Raw genomic sequence first — 21,505 nt, forward strand, 5'->3', positions numbered from 1 at the left:
AATAAAAAGCTGACCGTGATAATAGTTGCACAACTCAATGAATATACTAAAAACCATCAAACTGCACATTTTAAATGGATGAATTGTATGATATGTGGATTATATCTCGGTAAAGGTTTTATTTGTTTGTTTTTTGGTTTTTGTTAAAGATATAGGTATAGGACTTAAAAGAAGTTTCTACTACATTACTGGCAAATTCTGTAGGTAGCAGAGGGAGAAAAGGGCAATGTAACTATTAAAACATCCTTGGAATTTGTATTCTTGATACCAAGAATTAAGAAAATAAAAATGCGTTTTCTCCCCATGTGTCATATAGATTGGACTGTATGTTGAAGAAATAGACGTGAATTTAAGCTGCAGGGTATAAGCTGGCATTGATCCCTTCTAAATAGTTGTACTCTGGCCCCACGAGTAGTCAACATTTAGAGAAAGAGCATGTCTTTGGCAGAAGAGAGGTTTCCAACTGTTTTTGGAAGGAGATGCTTTTACTTTCTATGAAGTCTTAAAATAACCTGAGGGGAAGAGAGGTAATAGAGTAAAAGGAAGACCGGTCATGAAGTCGTCTCCAGGGTCTAATCCTGATTCTTCTACTGAACTCACAGTCTCAAGTGTCCCATCTGCAAAAGGTAGATCACTGTCTGTGACTTACCTACCTCAATAGGATTGTAAGAAGGCCCACATTTAAAAAAAAATTTAATAGGAAAGAAAGAAATGGAAAAGAAATGTCAGTGGGATATAGCTGGACTGACATCAGAAGAGTTGGTCTTGATTTGTATGCCATTTAATAGTTTTGTTGTCCTTTAGAAGTCAGCATAGCTGCAGCTCAATTTCTTATCTCTAAAGATAGACCTGGTCAACATGCTTCATGGAGCATGAAATGTGATACAGAAGTAAAAGTATAATAAAAGGCCATTACATTCAAAACAAATCTAAATCATCATTAGTATTTGTAAACTAGATCCTCAAAATATTACTGTTAAGTCCCTGAACTTTCAAGAAAGAAGAGGCCAGGCTTAGGAAAAGCCAAAGGAAATAAGGAAAGAGCCCGCTGATAGCTGCTAGTTTTATGACTTATACTGAACATTTATCAGAGTTCAGACTGGTAAGGCTCTTATATGATGTTCCAAATTTGGGGAACCAATAGATGTGTCATATATCACAGGATATGCCTGGGTGGCTCAAAGGTTGAGCGTCTGCCTTTGGCTCATGGTGTGATCCTGGAGTCCTGGGATCAAGTCCCAGGCTTCTTGCATGGGCTTCTTGCATGGAGCTTGCTTCTCCCTCTGCCTATGTCTCTGCCTCTCTCTGTGTCTCTCATGAATAAATAAATAAAATCTTTAAAAACAAAACAAAATAATGAGTTGTTTAAAAAAAAAAAAACGGTGTGTCTTATCAAACTGTGAGCAACTCAGTTGTTTCATAGGAAATCTGGGTGGCCACATTCTCTAGGACAGTGGGGTTCTCAAACTTTTTGTTCTCAAGATCTCTATACTTCTTAAAATTTCTGAGGACGTTAGAGAGCTTTTTAAAATATGGATCATTTATACCAATGTTTAGAAATTACAGTTGAGAAAACTTTTACATGTTTAATTATTTAAAAATAACAATAGAGGGGTGCCTGGGTGGCTCAGTCAGTTAAGTGTCTGCCCTCAGCTCAGGTCATGATCCCAGAGTCCTGGGATCAAGCCCCACATCAGGCTCCATGCTCAGTAGGGAGTCTGTTTCTCCCTCTTCCTCTAGCCCTACCCGCCTCCCAACTCGTGCTTGCTCTCTCACTCCTTTTCTTTCAAATAAATAAAATCTTTAAAATAAAATAAAATCTATTACTTGTTAATATAAATAATATTTTAAATGAAAAACAAGTGTATTTTCTAAAAAAGAAATTTAGATGAGTGACATTGTTTTACATTTTTCCAAGTGTCTTTTGCAATATTTACCATAACAGAAGACAGCTAGATGCTTATATATTCTTCTGCATTTATTTTGTAACCATATGTTGTTTCCTAAGAAAATCCAGCTTCATACTGATAATACAGTTGGAAAAGAAAGGAGTATTTTAATAGCCTTTTTGGATAATTATGGATATTCTTCTCTGATACTACCCCAAACTCAACAAGTAATTACTTGTTTTTTGTTTTTTTTTTTAAGATTTTATTTTTAAGTGATCTCTACGCCCAATGTGGGGCTTGAACTCACATTCCTGAGATCAAGAGTAGCACGCTCTCCTGACTGAAGCAGCCAGACACTCCTCAACAAGTAGTAGTTTCTTAAATGCTAGTTATCAATGTAGAATCTGAAACCACACCAATATACTTTTCACATCCATTACATTAAAATCTTTTTTTTTCCCACTTTAAAGAGGTCTTTACCTGGTACATGATTTTATAGCATATATACTGGTCACCCGGAAAATAATGGCTAACTAGTTACACAGATTTTAAATGTTGACATATTCATTATACAATATTTAAAAATCACATTTATTAAATACCACTACCAATCTCATCAAAAACATCCTTGAGGAATGGAAAGTTGTCAATCTCTCATGGTGGCAAATGTAAAATTTCCAAAATACTAGTTTTCATTTAAAATCTTAAATTTTGTCATCAGTTGATTTCCTTTGAGGGGCTTACTTCATTTTTCAGATTTTTCAGAGTATTTTCTAAATATCTCAGTCTGAATAGTTTGTTGACTTAGTCATTCAAGTAAAGATGGTGCTCCATGAAAAATTAGGTAGTTTAGTTAGCAATTCAATTGCACAAGTGCTTTTCTTTGAAACTTTCCATTATACTTCAGTATGCAGCAGAAGTGCTTTATTGTCTATGTCCCTTTCCATCACACAGAATACTGAAAAGATACGTACTCACGGTCAATAATTTTACTACTTCATCAATGGCATTCTTAAATGAAACTGGCTTTTTTTTTTTTTTAACTAAGTTTGTAGAAAGTGTTCCCTTTTCTTATTTTAGGTCAACATGTTCACTTATGTTCTGTATCCTATTTCCTTTCCCATTTTCAAAGACTTTACTCCAAGTATCCCTTCTCTATCTTTTTGATCTTTTTTATTTGATAATTTTTCTTTTTCATTTGATCGCTCTCATCAGCATATAAACATGGCCTGATATTTCCCATCTTAAAAAACAAACTCCATGTTCCCACAAAGTAAACAAACAAACAAAACCCAACAAAAGACCTTCCCTTAACCTCAGTATTTTCCAGTTATGAATCCATTTATCTATCTCACTTCACAAAAAAAAACCTCAAAAGAGTGTCTACAATCAATGTCATTTCACTTCTTATTCACTCTTCAACACACCTACTGATCTACTGAAACTGCTTATCAATGACTTCCATGTTCCCAAGTCTACTGGATACTTCATCTTACAGTAGGATTTGACATAGTTATCAACTATGGGCTCCTCCCAGAAATTTACTTCTTTAGTTTCCCAATTACTACTTTTTCCTGGTTTCCCTCTACCTGACTGGTCATTCCTCTCAGTCTTTGCTAGTTCATCCTTCTCTACCCAACTTCTAAATGTGATTTCCCAGAACTAAATTCCATTTTATGTTTCTGTTTGTATTTGTCTCTCTCTTTTCAGCTCTGCATTCTCTCCCTGGTTGATATCATCCAGTTCCATGGATTTAAATATCATTTTTATATTGATGACTCCCAAACTTGTATCTCCACTACTGACCTCTCTACCCTGAGTTGCAGATCCAAATACCTTGTTGCCTATTTGATGACTCTATTTGGATTTCTAAAAGGTAACTCAAACTTAATAGTTCTAAAGCAGAACTTTTGGTTTCCCTACTCCTCTCTTCTAGACCCTTCCCTATTTCAATAAATGGCATTTTCACCTATCTAGTTGTTCATACACAAAGCCTAGGAGTCACTCTTGGTTAGTCCCTTTCCCTTAATTCTCATAGTAAATCCATTAGTTCATCTTCCATAAATATAATCTGTTATTTTTTGTTAATATATAATTGACATGAAATATTGTATTAGTTTCACGTATACAACAAAATGATTCAGTAGATACATATGCTGCAAAATGATTGTCACAATTAGTCTAGTCATCCAACACCATACAATTACTATTTTTTCCCTTAGGGTGAGACCTTTCTTAGGGTAAGAATTTAAGTTACATGGATAGTCTCTGACTTAAAATGATTTGACTTATGATTTTTTCAATGGTGTGGGTTATGGATGGTTGAAAGTGATGTACATTCACTAGAAACATATTTCGAAGTCTGAATTTTGATCTTTTCCCAGGCTGATGATATGTGGTATGATCCTCTCTCATGATGCTGGGCAGCAGCAGAGAGCTATAGCTGTGTCAGTCATGTGATCACAATGGTAAATAACTGATACTTTTATAACCATTTTGTCCCCATAAAACCATTCTGTCACTTTCAGTACAGTACTCAATAAGTTACATGAGATATTCAATACTTTATTACAAAATGGGTTTTGTAATGATTTGCCTAACTGTAGGCTAATTATAAGTGTTCTGACCATGTTTAAGGTAGACTAGGCAAAGCTATGCCATGCAGTAGGTTTTTGTATTAAATACATTTTTTGACATGGTATTTTCAACTTACAAAGGGTTTAATCAGGATGTAAGCCTATCACATATCAAAAGAAGATCTGTACTTTCTTAGCAATTTTTAAAAAAGATTTTATTTATTTGAGAGAGAGGGAGAGAGGTAGCAAGAGCGAGCAAGAGCAGGGAGAAGAGGGAGAAGCAGACTCCCCACTGAGCAGGGAGCCTGATGCGCCTTGATGCTGGGACCTTGAAATCATGACCTGAGCCGAAGGCAGATGCTTAACTGAGTCGCTCAGGTGCCTCTCTTAGTAACTTTAAATATACGATACAGTATTATTAACTATAGTTACTATACTGTACGTTATATCCCCAGGACTTATTTATTTTATAATGGGAAGTTACACCGTTTGACCATTTTCAGCCATTTTACCCACTCCTTAACCCACCACCTGTGGCAACCACCAAATATTCTCTGTACCTGAGTTGGATTTTTGTTTTAAGATTCCACATATAAATGAGATCATTTGGCATTTGTCTCTCTCTATGTGACTTGTTTCACTTAGCATAATGCCCTCAAGATCCATCCATTTGCTGCAAATGGCAGGATTTCTTTTATTATGGCTAAATAGTTTTCCAGGGAGTGTGTGTGTATGTGTATATACATACATACCACACTTTCTTTATCCTTTCATTCACTGATGGACATTTAGGGTTGTTTTCCTATCTTAGCCATTGTAAATAATGCTACAATGAACATGTGCTTGAAGATATCTTTTAGAGTTAGTGTTTTCACTATTAGCATTACCCACAAGAGGAATTACTAGATCATATCATAGTTTTATTTTGAATTTTTTGAGGAACCTCTACATGGTTTTCTGTTCTGGCTGTACCAATTTACATTCCTACCAACACTGCACAAGTGTTTCCTTTATTCCATATCCTTGCCATCACTTGCTAGTTCTTGTCTTTTTTATAATACTGAGGTGATATCTCATTGTATTAATTTGCATTTGCATGAGGATTAGTGATGTTTAGCGCCATCTATCATATATTTTAAATCTGTTCAATTCTCTGCATCTCTATCCTACTATTCTAGTCTAAACTACCATCAACCCTCATCAGGTCTTTTGAAATAGCCCTCTCAGTGGTATCTTACTTCTGTTTTAATTCATGAGAACAGATAGAACAATCTTGGAAAAAATAAATCATACTACTTTCCCCCCTTAAGTTATTTTGCAGGGAACATAAAAGGAAGCCAAATTAAATTATGGCTTCCCTTTGTATTTAGAATAAAATTCAAACTCTATAATCTTGCAGGCCTTACACGAAATGCTCCCTGGCTACCTCTCTCCTTACTTAACTATATTCCTATCACATCAGCCATCTACCTTTATTTAAACACAACAAGCACTTTCCTAGGTCAGGGCTTCTGCACTAACTGTTCCCATGACCTTAACTTACTATTTTCCAGCTCTTTGCATGCTGGTTCATTGTCATCTCCAAATCTTAGCTCAGTTTCACTTCCTGAGGCTTACTTGACAGTGTTATCTAATGTAGGTCCCTCTCCAGTTACTTCCCATTATGTTCCCTAACTGATTTCTGTTACAGCACTTATCACAATCTAAGATTATTTTGTTTACTGTCTGTCTTTCTATTAGCCGATAAGTTTAATGAGACAAGTTCCTTTCTTTTTTAAAAAATAGCTTGTGATGTAACTCATCTACAATATAATTCACCTGTTGAAATGTATAATTCAATGGTTTTTAATATATTAATTTTTTAAAATTATGGTAAAATATATTGCAGAAAATGTGTCATTTTGGCCATTTTTAAACCACTGTTAAGTGTATTATTCAGTATAATTTAAGTGTATAATTCATTTTTAAGTGTATAAAAAGACATTATCATTACATTCACAATGTTGTGTAACCATCAACACTATCTTCTTCCAAAATTTTTCATCACCCCAAAAATAAACTGTGCCCATTAAGTAAGAACTCTCCCATTTTTCCCTTTCCCAGCTCCCAGGAACCTCTAACCTACTTTCTGTCTCTACGCATTTGCCTAGTCCAGATAATTTGTATAAGTGGAAGCACAGAACCATACAATATTTGTGTTTTTGTACCTGTCTTATTTATGAGGCAGGGATCTCGTGAGGCAGTAATCTTATCCATTGCTCTCAGCTAAGACCTAATTCAGCATATATAGTGCACAGTAGATGCACAACAAAAAACTTGTTGAATCAATTCATCAATTTTAAATAAGTCACAATTTTTCTGGATCTCAGTTTCTTAACTGTGTATCACTATTCATTCATTCATTAAACATTTTTTGAGACTTTACAGTATTTCAAGCATTGTCCTTACTCTTCAAAATATCATAATGTGCAAAATAGCTGTCTCTGCTCATGAATATTCAGTTCCTTTTCTGTCTGGGAATGTCATCTTCTTTGATTCTGTGTACTTTTAGGATGGAAACACAGCAGATCACTGAACAATGCAGGGGTTAGGGATGCCAACTGCCCAAATGGTGAAAACTGCATCTAACTTTTGGCTCCCCAAAACCTAACCACTAACTGCCTACTGTTGACTGGAAGGCTTACAGTAACATAACCAGGTGATTAACACATATTCTGTATATGTCTTATATGCTGTATGCTTAATCTTATAATATTCTAAAGAAAAGACAATGTTATTAGGTAAATCATAAGAAAGAGAAAATACATTTGTAGTACTGTCCTTAGCAAAAAAAAAATCCATATATAAGTGGGCCCTCATGGTTCAAATCCATGTTGTTTTAAGGGTCAACTGCATATAGAACAATGAAGCAAATGGAAGTAAAGGCATCTCTGCCACACCTGTCAGAGAATGTGATCCTAACTGGAGTGACAATATGTCAAAAGCCATATTGCCTTCAAATTCATTTCACATTAGCTGCACTTTTCATTTGGTGATTAATGAGGGTCACATGGATATATATGTTTCAAACTGTAAAACTCTCCATAAATGTAAAAGTATTGTAATTTTTGATTTACTACTTTTTATGCCCTAGGAACTAAAAGCAAACTACTGTGCTATATACAAATTTTACCGTAATGTACTTATAAACTTATTATTGTGGCAGAACCTGTTTTTTCAAGTCAGTGTTCATTACACTGTGCCTGAATTTTGTCAGGCCTGTTCCTATAGTGTTACATGTTGATCAACAAAGAAAGCTATTTCCAGACAAAGGGGCTGACACATGAAAAATATTACTAAATGGGACTAAAAACAAGGCATTTTGCTATATTCACTTTCAATATCCAGCATAGCACACACACACATACCTTTAGACTGCAATGACAGGAATAGGGCAAGCAGGCCTTACCAACCCTCTCAGCTCTTCAAACAACACTTGAGGATTTCTACTTGAAGGCCTGTCTTTCTAAGCTAGTGCTTTCAAAACAGGCTGGAATGATCCCAAATACTGAAGTAACAAATATTACTAAATTCTGTCATTTCCTCTACCAAAAAAGTGATTTTACTACTACTTCTGGTTGTGATGAAAGGTCCTATTGACTATTCAAATCCTCAACCAAGTTATGGATGCAGTATATAATGACTTCACTCCTTTTTCTCTGGCACTTTAACACATGCCAATGCTTTCATCCACCTCCACTAACCTGGCTTATAAATTACTGAGGTGGGGCAATTTTAATAGTATGATTTGTCCACATCTCTAGAGATGGGGTATAAATGAGACTGGCTGAGAAGACAAACTCTCCTTTGACAGTATGTATTAGGTATGTAATGTAAAGAAAAACAAATTTGCAGAGAATTGGGAAATTTTTTACTGATATAATATGTGGTTGGGGCCATACTAATTAATGGTTTTTTGATAAAGTTAAGGCCAAAGACAAAATGAAACATTCTCCAAGAATAGTAAAAGATGGAACACACAGAGTTGAAAAAAAAAAAAAAGGTTAAAGGTCACAAATTTGCTAAAAGTTTCTTTCTAAATTGTCAGAAGGGGCTTCGTGAATGCACTCTGAAAACTAAGAAAATCTGCTTATAAAAAGTTTATTGTCCTCTCCTTTTAAAACTGCCATGCAGAGATGAAAAAAAATCAGAAAGCAAGATGCTTGCTCTCTCTGGATTTAAAGGAATTAACTTACCAATCTTAAAACCACATCCAAATGACACATCAATGTAGTCTCTCAAATTTTCAAAGACTATTAAGTTGTAGAGGATACAAAATAACCAGAAACAATCTATTTTTTAAACAGATGAATAAAACTAGGTCAGCATACTTGTGGCCTTGGTTCAGTTGACAAAAATAAAGTCAGAGGCTTCTTGGGAAGTGCTCCAATGTGAGGACCAAACAGGTACTGAGCTAAAAGTCTGAGGTGCAGGGTTGACTTTCCCAAATTTTCAACTGTACACAGTCAGCCTCTATCTTTGTCTTGTTTTCAAAGCAAGCTGGGCTATTCTTAGCACCTCTTTACACCATCCTCTGGCATTCCTATTGGGCTCACAGAAGAAAGAATGTGTGTATGTGTGCATGTGTACATACATGTGTGCATGTAGTGTGTATCTGCAGCTGGGATTTACCAGGAAATCCAGACACTATGGTTCTAGCTTTAATCAGGAGTAGGTTTCACCTGGAATCTTCCAACAGACTTTGGACCTTAAGTTGACTTTGGACCTTAAGTTAGGTACTTGAGAGCAAGAAACAGAAAATACAGCAAGGAGAGACAAACCTCTGCATTCAGATCAGAACTTAGTTCTACCAACCTTCCCAACAATCTGCCCCCCAGACTCTAGACTCAGGTGCCGTTTTTGACACGGTTGGGTTGATTTCGCCTATAATGCACTCTTAGGCCACTTCTGACCAGTTCTAAGCATTGCCTTTTCCATTGTATGACAACTATAATCAGTGGCGTAAGACAGTCTTGAAATTAAAGTCCTATTTCTTTCCTTTTCTTTTTTTTTTTTAAAGCAGCGTCCAACATATGGCTTGAACTCATGACCCTGAGATCAAGAGTAACAGGCTCCACCAACTGAGCCAGTCAGGTGCCCCTGATGTCCTATTTCTTAGATTAAGGTACTTTTCTGCCAAAAATGGAGGGAGGGAAAGCATCAGGTGTGGGAAGAATGGCACATGGAAAGATGAGTCACAGGCCAGAGACAGTGAGCAAGCCTGACTGCCTGGAGTAAAGAATATGGGCTGGAATGGCACTAATAATAAAGCAGTATGACTGCGAGGGCAACAAGTATGAGCTTATAAAGCAAATGATTAACTGAGGACTGCAGACTAGAAATTTGATCCAATTATCAGAAAAGGATAAGAATCTAAAAAAAAAATCAAATTAAAAGAACATTAAACTGGTATCTGATGAGGAAATGCAAGGCAAAGATGATACCATATAGAATAGCAACTCTAGATCTATCAGGAAAGAAAAGGGGGAACTATTCAATGAGTCTTTAGCTAGGAGACAGCCTTTTAAAAACAAAAACATCACACACCTTGTTGCTTCTATTAAAAGAAAAGGTCTGAGGATAGAGCTGATAATGTCTTTAAACAACAGCCAAACTGTGGATACTCATCCATGTGATATTCCAATCAGATATGTCCAAATAAAAACAAAGCACTGAAGCTGATCTTCCTTTAGAACTAGAAAACTTATGGAATGTATACCTCTTGAAGTAGAATCAAGTATGCTAAAGAAATGCTGCCTATTTCTTTCAGGAAAGTGCAAACTCAAGCATCTGTTAGTCTTTCTACAGCATATGGAAAGGCTTTATTCATATGAGATAATACTAACTGGCTAGATGTTGAGAGAGCCACAAAAACCCCAGATGGTTGGAAGGGCCACGTGGTTGGTCTTTTTTTTTTTTTTTTTTTTTTTTGGTTCCTGCATAATAAGGTGAAGAGACCATTAAGGACTTGCCAAAGGCACTAAAATTTTACTTCATGAACAACTCCCAATGCAAAATGAGTCTCTAAAAGTGGTCTAAGAGAAGAAAGCTGTGTGGGAAGTTACAGAGGAAAGAAGTTATAAATACACACATTCAAGTATAGTCTATTAGCAGGGAAAATCTCAGTAAAGAGCGGCTGAGTTTAGTAGGATTTCAGTGTGTACTCACTGCTTCTCAGTAGTATTTATGATGGCATAAAATAAGACTGTGGCCAAAAAAGAACTCTGCATTATCACTATAACTGGTTAAATAAAACAATCAGTTGTAGTACTTATTTATAAAAAAAGAAAGTTAGCAATCCAAGGAAGCAAGCTGTATGTGAGGTAGAAAAGGAGTGAAGTCACTTACCTGTGCTATGTTTTTGTTCAGAAGATAGACACCATAATCAAACTGTAACTTCTCCCCTCCTTTTGGATATAATGGAAACCTAAAAAAAACAAAAAACAAAAAACAAAACAAAAACCAACAACAACAAAAAAACCGGTAGGATCAGAAGTTTTCCAAAGCTTGAATAAAACAAGAATAAAACCACCTCTAAGTTGTTGACAAAGATACAAGAAGTTCCTTGAATACAGCATAAGTATCTGAGGCCTTGAATTAAATCATCACTTGGTTAGATTTGGACTAAATCACTTGGTTATAGTCATTGCAACCTATTGCCTTAATATCTTCATAATTAGCCAAATCAGAAAATGGTTGCTTTGTTTCAAGAAAAACTGCAGGGTGCCCGCATGGCTCAGTCAGTTCAGCATCTGACTCTCAGTTTTGGCTTAGGTCATGATCTCAGGGTCATGGGACTAAGCCCTGCAAGGGGCTCCATGCTTAGTGGGGAATCTGCTAGGAATTCTTTCCCTTTCCCTCTGTCCTTCCCCACCAACACATACATGCTCTCTTTCTCTCTCAAATAAATAAGTAACTTTCAAAAAATTGAGTAGGTCATGCAACAAGGGACTAATTAATATATAAAGGAGTGACCCAGTAACCCCAAGTAGTTAGGCCACTATGTTTTATATTTACTTACTATAAATTTACCACCCTAAAATTAAGATCCTAGAAGTTTTTACCTCTAATATGCTGGGCCTGACATCTCAAATGCTACTAAATAGAAAAGATTAAAGGAAAAAAATCAGACTTGAAAGCAACGTATAAGATTTCTGTTTCTTTTAAGGTGGCCAGTCAAATCAACAGTACTAATATGAGTGAAAATTCATCCAAAATTCATTCACATCTGCAGGGGTGGTTATTTCAATGTTACTTCTCCAAGGCAATGTCATGCCATAGAAATCTCATAAGACTTTCCATTTTAACTTGACTCACTGAATTAACAAAAGCATGAGATTTGTGGACCCTTATCAAGGTAATGAGTTATTTTGGAGATTGTTTCCCTCTCTGCCTTTGTCCTAGCTCTGTAACTTAAGAAGAAAAGGTTATATTCCACTCATATTGTCCTGATTCTCAAGACTAAGCATACATTTCTATCCTTTGAAATAAACATACAAACCCAGGTCAGATTGATCACAACTTATTAGATAGGATTGAGATGAAAAATACACCTTCCTTAGTTTTGCAATATATGACTATTCTCAAAAAATAAAATAATTCTATTGAAATAAATGGAAAGTGACAATTAGTGTATATTGTTCATTTCAAATGCCCAAAGAAAAGACACATTTCATAAAGTTTTGTGTGTACTGTTTTCCAGGAAAAAGAAAATAAACGGAATTAAAAACATTTAAACTCTTAAAAGTTGTTGGTTACATATAGTTTCTGAAAGATAAATTTGTTGTGCTACTAAATTATATGCACATTTCCCAGGCACTTATTTCCCAATGGGAAATAAGCAAGATTATTAACTATCTTTATTCTCTGCTAAGGGAACACCAAATGCTTCATACACCCGTCAAGAAGATACAGTTTCGTATTTAATGGAAGCAGCAAAAAATAAACTAGGACCTGTGGTGTGGCCCTAAATCGAGATACATAAAAATAACAGTAAATTCAGGATAAGCAAAGTGCAACACTAGGCTTTCCCTGGGTATTTGGGAATCAGCCAAATTTGTATGAGGTAGCTAGCAAAGGAACTATGTAATTGTAAAGACATAACAACAGAGGGGCCCTCTGGAAGAAATATGGTCGAGTCCTAAAGCTCTGTACTGTGTAGTTGTTATTCTACAAACCATTACACGTAGACTATCTGCACAGCTCTCCAATCCATATATATCTCCACTTTCAAGTTATCAATACAGAAACTGCTTCAAATGTTAGACAAGTACATTGAAAGCCAAGTCTCTAAATTCCTGGAAAATGGATCTCACAACATTGACTTTATTACTTCATTAGGACTTCTTTATAGAAAAAGTTTCAAGGTATATACATAACATTAAAACAAATCTGAAGAGTGATTAAAAACAAGGGTTCAAATAGGGCAATTTTAAGACAGATCAAACATCAGGAGAGTTCATATCTTATATTGCTTTCAATTTCTTAAGGGGCCACTTCAAGTTGAACAATATAACAGCTTATAACTATTGTACATTTATCTCACTTTACAAAAGTACATGGATTTATAGATCTATAAAGCAGTCTAGAAAAGTGAAATCCATTTTAAAGGGTAAAACCTATTACTATTAGGACATAAGATACAAATCAAAGGCATCTTAATTCAATATAGATAGAAAATCACATTAGCAAACTATAAAAGGTTTAGATAAGAATGTGGTCATTTAAGTACAACTAGAAAAATGTCCTTAACTCCACAAATAGGATTCATTAAAGGCAAGTATTATATCAAATAATTGGAAGGAGAACTATATATTTCCTGTTATAAAAGTCTTACAGAAAAGGCAATTAAAACGATTGATAGTAAATTCATTTCAAATTAAATTTCCAAATTATCTGAAAAGTTCACAAACTCTACATTGGTACATATCAATGAATATAAAAGGAATAAATAGATTATATTTGAGGATGATTTGGAACTCTTGAGTACACAGTAATTTTAGTATGAAAAAAGAATTATGGCATGACTACTACAAAGTGATTGTGATCCAGGCTATGTTAACAGAAACAGAGCACATCATCAGGAAATGTGCTACTGGCAAATACTTTGCAGTGGATTAGACTATACTGAGAGATCTATGTTTAGTTCTGGAGTTAATTTTTTTTTATAAGCATATGGATAAACAAATGGAAATTTTCTTATAGGTTTGGTCATCTCATTTGACTAAAAAAACCATGCAGCGAAGTAGAGTGGTCCAATGTCCTTGTTTAAAAAAACCTGACTTTCCTTGTTTAGTGGAAGAGACATGATCTGAGTATTAGGTCTTCAATTATAAATTCAAAATTCTTTCTATCACCTCTGAGTGCTTTAGAGAAGCAGCATAACTAGGTCACTAGAAGAAAAGGAGTTACAATCTTAAGAGAAATGGTTGAAGGAACCAGAGTTGTATAGTCTGGAGCACAGAAATCTAAGAGAAAACAAATGAAGGACTTCCAGAGAGAAAGAGAAAAAAAATTGTTTTTGTTCTCATGGTTTCAAACAGAGAGAACCAAAGTTAATGGTAAAAGTTACAGGAAAATTGATATCACCCCAGAGTTAGTCAAAATCCAAACAATCCTGGGTAGAGGCAGCCAATCAGAAACAAATTGGGGCAACAAATAATGGACATACATTCAGGGGGCTTAACAGGCTAAATGGTGGTCCCCATATCCAAATTCTGTGAATGTGATCTTATTTGGAAAAAGGGCTGCAATTAAGCTGAGGATCTGAAGAAGAGATTGTCCTCAATGATCGGGGTGGGGGGCTTATATCCAATACATGTCTGTATAAGGGACGCACAGAGGAAAAGGTCATGTGAAGGTGGAGGGAGAAATTAGTTACAAAGCCACAAGCCAAGGAATCCTGAAGCCACTAGAGGCTGAAAAGGCAAGGAAAGATTTTCCCTGAGAGCCTCTGAAGGGAGTGTGATTCTGCTGACACCTTAATTTTGGAATTCAGGCCTCTGTAACTATGAGAGAATAACCTTCTGCTGTTTGAAGCCACCAAGTCTGTGCTAATTTGTTATAGCATCCCTAGAAACTGACACGTGTGTGTGTGTGTGTGTGGGGGGGGGGAATCAAACACTGAATGACTCATTAGACTATGTACCTCTTTCATCTCCAAGAGTCTAATACTGAACATGCAAAACTAAATATACTGAATATAACTTCATCTTTCCTTCAGGAACCAAGAAAATAATTGAAGACTATAATGCCAAAGAGTCATGATAAGCAACAGCCAAGGCTACAAAGTAGGTCTACTGAGATACCAGTAAATGGAATGATAAAAAAAGAGATTCATATGTATGGTCTCAACATAGAAATATTTTAAGGTAAAAGTTTATATGTGTGTGTATGTACAATTACTTTATATGGGTGTGTATGTGTGTATACATGAAGAATGTATCTCACTCAATTTGGAAAAAAATTATAAAAGAAAGTGGTTTTGAATCATTCTTACTTTAAAAAAATATCATTATTGATATGGAGTCCAAGATGGTGAAGGAGTAGGAGACCTTAGTTTTGTCTGGTCCCAGAAGCTCACCTAGATAGCTATCAAATCATCTGACACCTGCAAACTCAACTGGAGATCTAAGAAAATAGCTGCAACTCTACAAATAGAAAAGCGACCACATTCTGCAGGGTAGGAGGTGTGGAGAAGTGAATCCAAGGTGATATATGGGACAGTAAACCATGCAGAAGGGGGGCTCTGCCAGCTGGCACCAGAAAATGATATAGCAGTGGAGGACAAAATCAGAACTTTCAGAAGTCTGTTCGTGAGGGATATTCCTGCCTGAAAGGTGCTCAGGAGGTGAAGCAGGGGTGGAATCCTAGGTCATCTCAGATCCTTGGGGTCACAGGAAGAGCCTGAGTGCGGCAGAGTTCCCAGGCATGGGAGTGGGGAAACCTGCTGCAATCAGTGAGTCCAGAAGTGGGCTTTTAGCTCAGCGTTGCCATAAACCATGAACCGACGCACAGTCAGTGCTACTGCTCTCTGAGCAGGGATACAGCAAGTGGCAGAACCTGTGAGATCCCCCATTTCTCTCCTGGGAGGAACAGTGTGGGTACCAGCCACAGGAGTCTACAGGGTTTGGTGACTTGAAACGGGATTGCATGCCTGAGACAGAAACACTCCACCTGGAGTGCAGATGGAGACGAGGGAGACAGGAGTGACTGACGTTTCCCTGAGGGCACACTGAGGAGTGAGACCCTGAGCCTGAGGCTGGAGATTGGGAGGCTGCCATTTTCACTCTCATCTTCTAAAACTGCATGAAAGGCTTCAGGAAATAAAAGCCACATAGAGCAATCCTGGGCAGATTACTTAATCTGGCCCTCTGGCAAAGAGCAATACAATTCCACCCCCAGCAAAGACAGCCAAGAATCAGCACAACATCCCCTCCCTTAGAAGATCCAGCCAGGATCAAGTTTACTGATCATTAAGAACTACAATAAATAATAAATAAATAAATAAATAAATAAATAAATAAATAAATAAATAAATAAATAAAAAAGAAAAAAGAACTACAAAAATTATAGCAGAGAATTTCTCTAATCCGGGGAAGGAAAACAGACATGTAAATCCAGGAGGCACAGAGAATCCCCTTTCAAATCAATAAAAATAGGTCAACACTCTATAATAGTAAAACTCGCAAATCTCAGAGACAAAGAGAAAATCCTGAAAGCAGCTCATGACAAGAGATCTGTAAACTACAAGGGTGGAAACATTAGACTGGCAGCAGACCTATCCACAGAGGCCTGGCAGACCAGAAAGGACCTGGCATGATATATTTAGGGTGCTAAATGACAAAATTATGCAGCCAGCAATACTTTAACCAGGAAGAATATCTTTCAAAATAGGAAAGATAAAAAACTTCTAGGACAAACAAACTAAAATACCCAAGGAAATAAAACACCCAAAGAAATAAAATCATGAAAGAAAGAAGAGAGATTATAAATAACACTGAAGAAATTCAATTATAAGAACATATTATGAGCAACTATATGTCAACAAATCAGGCAATCTGGAAGAAACAGATGCATTCCTAGAGATGTATAAACTACGTAAAACTGAAACAGGAAGAAATAGAAAACCCAAACAGATCCATAATCAGCAAGGAAAATGAAGCAGTCATCAAAAACCTCCCAACAAATTAAAGACCAGGGCCGGATGCCTTCCCAGGGGAATTCTACCAAACATTTAAAGAATAAAATACCTATCCTTCTGAAGTTGTTTCAAAAAACAGAAATAGAAAGAAAACTTCCAAACTCTTTGTATGAGGCCAGCATTACCCTGATCCCAAAACCAAAGACCCCATCAAAAAGGAGAATTACAGATCAATATCCCTGATGAACATGGATGCCAATTCTCACCAAAATACTAGTCATTAGGATCCATCAGTACATTAAAAGGATTATTCACCACAGCCAAGTGGGATTTATTCCTGGGCTGCAAGAGTGGTTCAATATCTTCAAATCAGTCAATGTGATACACTACATTAATAAAAGGACAAGAACCATATGATCCTCTCAATAGATGCAGAAAAAGCATTTGACAAAGTCCGTATCCTTTCTTGATAAAAACTCTTCGCAGTTTTATAGGGATAGAGGTAACATACCTCAATATTATAAAAGCCACATACAAAAAGCCCACAGAAAATATCATTCTTGGGACGCCTGGGTGGCTTAGCAGTTGAACATCTGCCTTTGGCTCAGGGCATGATCCTGGAGTCCTGGGATTGAGTCCCACATCAGGCTTCCTGCATGGAGCCTGCTTCTTCATCTGCCTATGTCTCTGCCTCTCTCTGTGTCGCTCAGGAATAAATAAATAAAATCTTAAAAAAAAAAGAAAGAAAATATCATTCTTAATGGGGAAAAACTGAGAACTTTTCTCCTAAGGAGAGGAATATGGCAGAGACATCTAGTATCACTACTTCTGTTCAACATAGTACTGGAAGTCCTAGCCTCAACAATCAGACAACAAAAAGAAATAAAAGGCATATGAATCAACAAAGAAGAAGTCAAACTCTCACTCTTTTTGCAGATGACATCATTCTGTATATGGAAAACCCAAAGAACTCCCTCAGAATTGCTAGAACTCACATAGGAATTCAGCAAATGGCAGGATATAAAATCAATGCACAGAAATCAGTGGCATTTCTATACATTAACAGATGAGACAGAAGAAAGAGAAATTAAGGAGTCGATCCCATTTACAATTGCACCCCAAACCATAAGATACCTAGGAATAAACCTAACCAAAGAGGCAAAGGATCTATACTCAGAAAACAATAGAATGCTCATGAAAGAAATTGAGGAAGACACAAAGAATTGGAAAAATGTTCCATGCTCATGGATTGGAAGTACAAATATTGCTAAAATGTCTATGCTACCTGGAACAATCTATACATTCAATGCAATCCCTATTAAAATACCAACAACTTATTTCACAGAGTTGGAACAAATAATCCTAAAATTTGTATCGAACAACAAAAGACCCAGAATAGCCAAAGGAATGTTGAAAAAAGAAAACCAGAACTGGTGGCATCACAATTTCAGACTTCAAGCTTTACTTCAAAAGGTGTAATCACCAAGACAGTATGGTACTGACACAAAAACAGACAGATAGATCAATGGAACAGAATACAGAACAGAGGAATGAACCCTCAACTCTATGGCCAACTTATCTTTGACAAAGCAGGAAAGAATATCCATTGGAAAATGACAATCTCTTGAGCAAATGGTGTTGGGAATATTGGACAGCAACATGCAGAAGAATGAAACTGAACCACTTTCTTACACCATACCCAAAAATAGACTCAAAATGGATGAGAGACCTAAATATGAGACAGAAATTCATCAAAATCTTAGAGAACACAGGCAGCAACTTTTGTGACCTCAGCCACAGCAACTTCTCACTAGACACATCTCCAAAAGCAAGGGAAACAAAGGCAAAAATGAACTATTGGGACTTCATCAATATAAAAAGCTTTTGCACAGCAAAGGAAACAGTTGACAAAACCAAAAGACAACTGACAGAATGGGAGAAGATATTTGCAAATGACCTATTAGACAAAGGGCTAGTATCCAAAATCTATAAAGAACTTATCAAACTCAACACCCAAAGAACAAATAATCCAATCAAGAAATGGGCAGAAGACATAAAGAGACATTTCTCCAAAGAAGACATACAAATGGCCAATAGACATATGAAAAAAATGCTCCACATCACTCGCCATCAGGGAAGTACAAATCAAAACCACAATGAGATACCACCTAACACCAGTTAGAATGGCTAAAATTAATAAGTCAGGTAACGACAGATGTTGGAGAAAATGCAGAGAAAGGGGAACCCTTGTACACTGTGGGTGGGAATACAAGCTGGTGCAGCCACTCTGGAAAAATAGTATGGAGGTTCCTCAAAAGGTTGAAAGTAGAGCCAGCCTATGACTCAGCAATCACACCCCTGGGGATTTACCCCAAAGATACAAATGTAGTGATCCAAAGGGGCATCTAGACCTCAATGTTTATAGCAGCAAGGTCCACAAGAGCCAAACTATGGAAAAAGCCCAGATGTCCACTGACAGATGAAGGATAAAGAAAAAGTGGTACACACGCACGCGCGCGCACACACACACACACACACACACACACACACAGTGGAATACTACTCAGTCATCAAAAAATGAAACTTGCCATTTGAAAGGATGTGACTGGAACTACAGGGTATTATGTTAAGTGAAATAAGTCAGAGAAAGACAATTATCATATGATCTTACTCATATGTGGTATTTAAGAATACGAAACAGAGGATCATAGGAGAAGAGGGGGAAAAATAAAACAAATCGAAATCAGAGAGGGAGACAAACCGTAAGAGACCTTTAATCATATAAAACAAACTGAAGGTTGTTGGGGGTAGTGGATAGGGTAAGTGGGTGATGGACATTAAGGAGGGCACATGATATAATGAGCACTGGGTATTATATAAGACTGATAAATCACTGACTTCTGTCTCTGAAACCAATAATACAGCATATGTTAATTAATTGAATTTAAGTAAAATAAACTTTTTAAAAAGATACAATTATAAGCATGACCCTCTCTTCCCCAACCTAGACATTTTTATAAGAGACTCCAAATTGGTGATGGTTTCTTGCCTTCACCTTCAGTGCCCCACATCAAGGTCTGGTTCTTTAATGGTTAAACTGGGGTAAGTATACAGGTATAGTGAATTCAAATTTTTAAAAAAGACTTATGTATTTATTTTAGAGAGAAAGAAAGAGAGCACAAGCAGGTGGGGCAGAGGGAGAGGGAGAAAGAATCTCAAGCAGATTGTGTGCTGAGTGCAGAGCCTGACAATGGCTCAATCTCAAAGCCCTGAGATTATGACCTGAGCTGAAAATAAGAGTCAGGGGCTTAACTGACTGAGCCACCCAGATGCTCCCAATTCAAATTTTTTATTGCACATATTAAGATCACTTCTGCTCAATTATTTGTAGCAAATGTGATAATACATACTCAATATATTTTGAGGTTATGACTTTACTTCAAACTAACATACCTTCTCCCATTTAGATTAGTTTTCTACCACCACTTTTATCAGTTACTCAGGCTTAAACAACATTCAATTTTCACTCACCTTCTTTGCCTTTTATATATGCAATGATTCACCAAGTCAACAAGCCATTTTTCCAGTGAAACACTCTTATCTCTCTATTCCACTGCCACTTTGGAAAATTCTTTGTTGTTGTGTGCATTGTAGGATGTTTTAGCAGCATTCCTGTCTATTCACTAGAAGCCAATATTATTCTTTATCCTTTTAAGTACACGTTTTTTTATCATGTTGCTTTTCAGCCCGGCTTCCTACTCACATATTGTCTTCAATTTCCACTCCTCTGCCCAGCTTTCCAGGCCTAAGTGATCTGACCTGTCTGCCTGATTTATGTGCAGCCTATTATGCTCAAGTGGTCTCCTCACAGTCTCATGAACACATCAAGCTCATCGCTTTCTGCCTTTACTCACTTCCTAGAAATGCTCTTCTCCCTTTCCCTCCACCTGGCAGAGAAAAAGAGACTATTTTACTTTTTCATGACTAAAGAAACCCTCATTTTTCTATCAAGTTGTGTAATATCACTAAAGCGTTATCTCTGCTGCTGCATGTTGATGATAATGTAGTGACACCATATGGCAGACCACAGGTATACATACTGGGTGGCAAAGGGATGTAGTAGAGCAAGGTAAAAGGGAAAGGAAATAAAGGCAGCAAGGTAAAGGGTCATGCAGCGTCTTATAAGTCAAAATAAGGAGTCTGGCTTTTACTCTGAATGAGGGGAAGCTCAGGAGTGTTGTGAGGACAAACTGCAGGGGAGCAAGAAAGGAAACATTGAAAGGCTTGTGCAAATATCCAGGCAAGAGAAGAGGGTGGTTTAAACTAGGACAGTAGCTGTGGAAGTGATCAGAAGTGGCTGAATTCTCCTATTCTGAAGACAGAGCCAATATAATGGTTGGCAGATCTTATATGAGGTATGAGAGGCAGGGGAGTCAAGGAGAACTTCAAAGTTGTTGGCCTAAGCAACTGACAGTAGGAGGTTGTCATCTTAATGTTGATAAAAGAACAGATGGCATTAAAACAGACAGCTAGGGGCTGGAGTGAGGCTGGAGTGAGGAATGGAGTGAGGGCTCAGTGCTAGAAGATTCAACTGGAGAGGTTGGCTGGGGCCAGACAGGGTGGGGTCCTGTAAACCATAAGACATCATGATTGTATCCTTAAGGACCATGGGAGGATAACCAAAGACTTTTTAAAGTGTGGGAGTGAAGGGTTGGGGTTCTGCTTTGTAAAGAGCACTCTGGTTACCATGTAATAAATAAATGGGTAGGAGGTTGCTATTATGATCTAGATCAGAATGGTGATGGTTTTGATTAGGATTCCAGTAGTGGAAAGAAATATATGTGAGTAGATTTGTGCTA

General features: G+C 36.7%; 1 protein-coding gene across 6 annotated transcripts in view; it reads right to left on the reverse strand.

The window, feature by feature from the left end:
- UVRAG (UV radiation resistance associated) overlaps nt 1–21,505 on the reverse strand; it is a 313,277-nt gene that overhangs the window by 68,114 nt on the left and 223,658 nt on the right. For 5 of the 6 annotated variants that reach the window (XR_005375642.1, XR_005375643.1, XM_038568580.1 and 2 more), the window contains exon 13: nt 10,853–10,931. The exons of the other annotated variant lie outside the window; for it this stretch is intronic. Coding sequence is in view for 3 of the 5 variants with exons in the window: in XM_038568580.1 (XP_038424508.1) it covers nt 10,853–10,931 (79 nt within the window). In the remaining 2 variants the exon portion in view is untranslated. The remainder of the gene's footprint in view (nt 1–10,852; nt 10,932–21,505) is intronic. 6 annotated transcript variants of the gene reach the window in all.

This window comes from Canis lupus, chromosome 21, assembly GCF_011100685.1.
Source record: "Canis lupus familiaris isolate Mischka breed German Shepherd chromosome 21, alternate assembly UU_Cfam_GSD_1.0, whole genome shotgun sequence".
Lineage (NCBI taxonomy): Eukaryota > Metazoa > Chordata > Mammalia > Carnivora > Canidae > Canis > Canis lupus.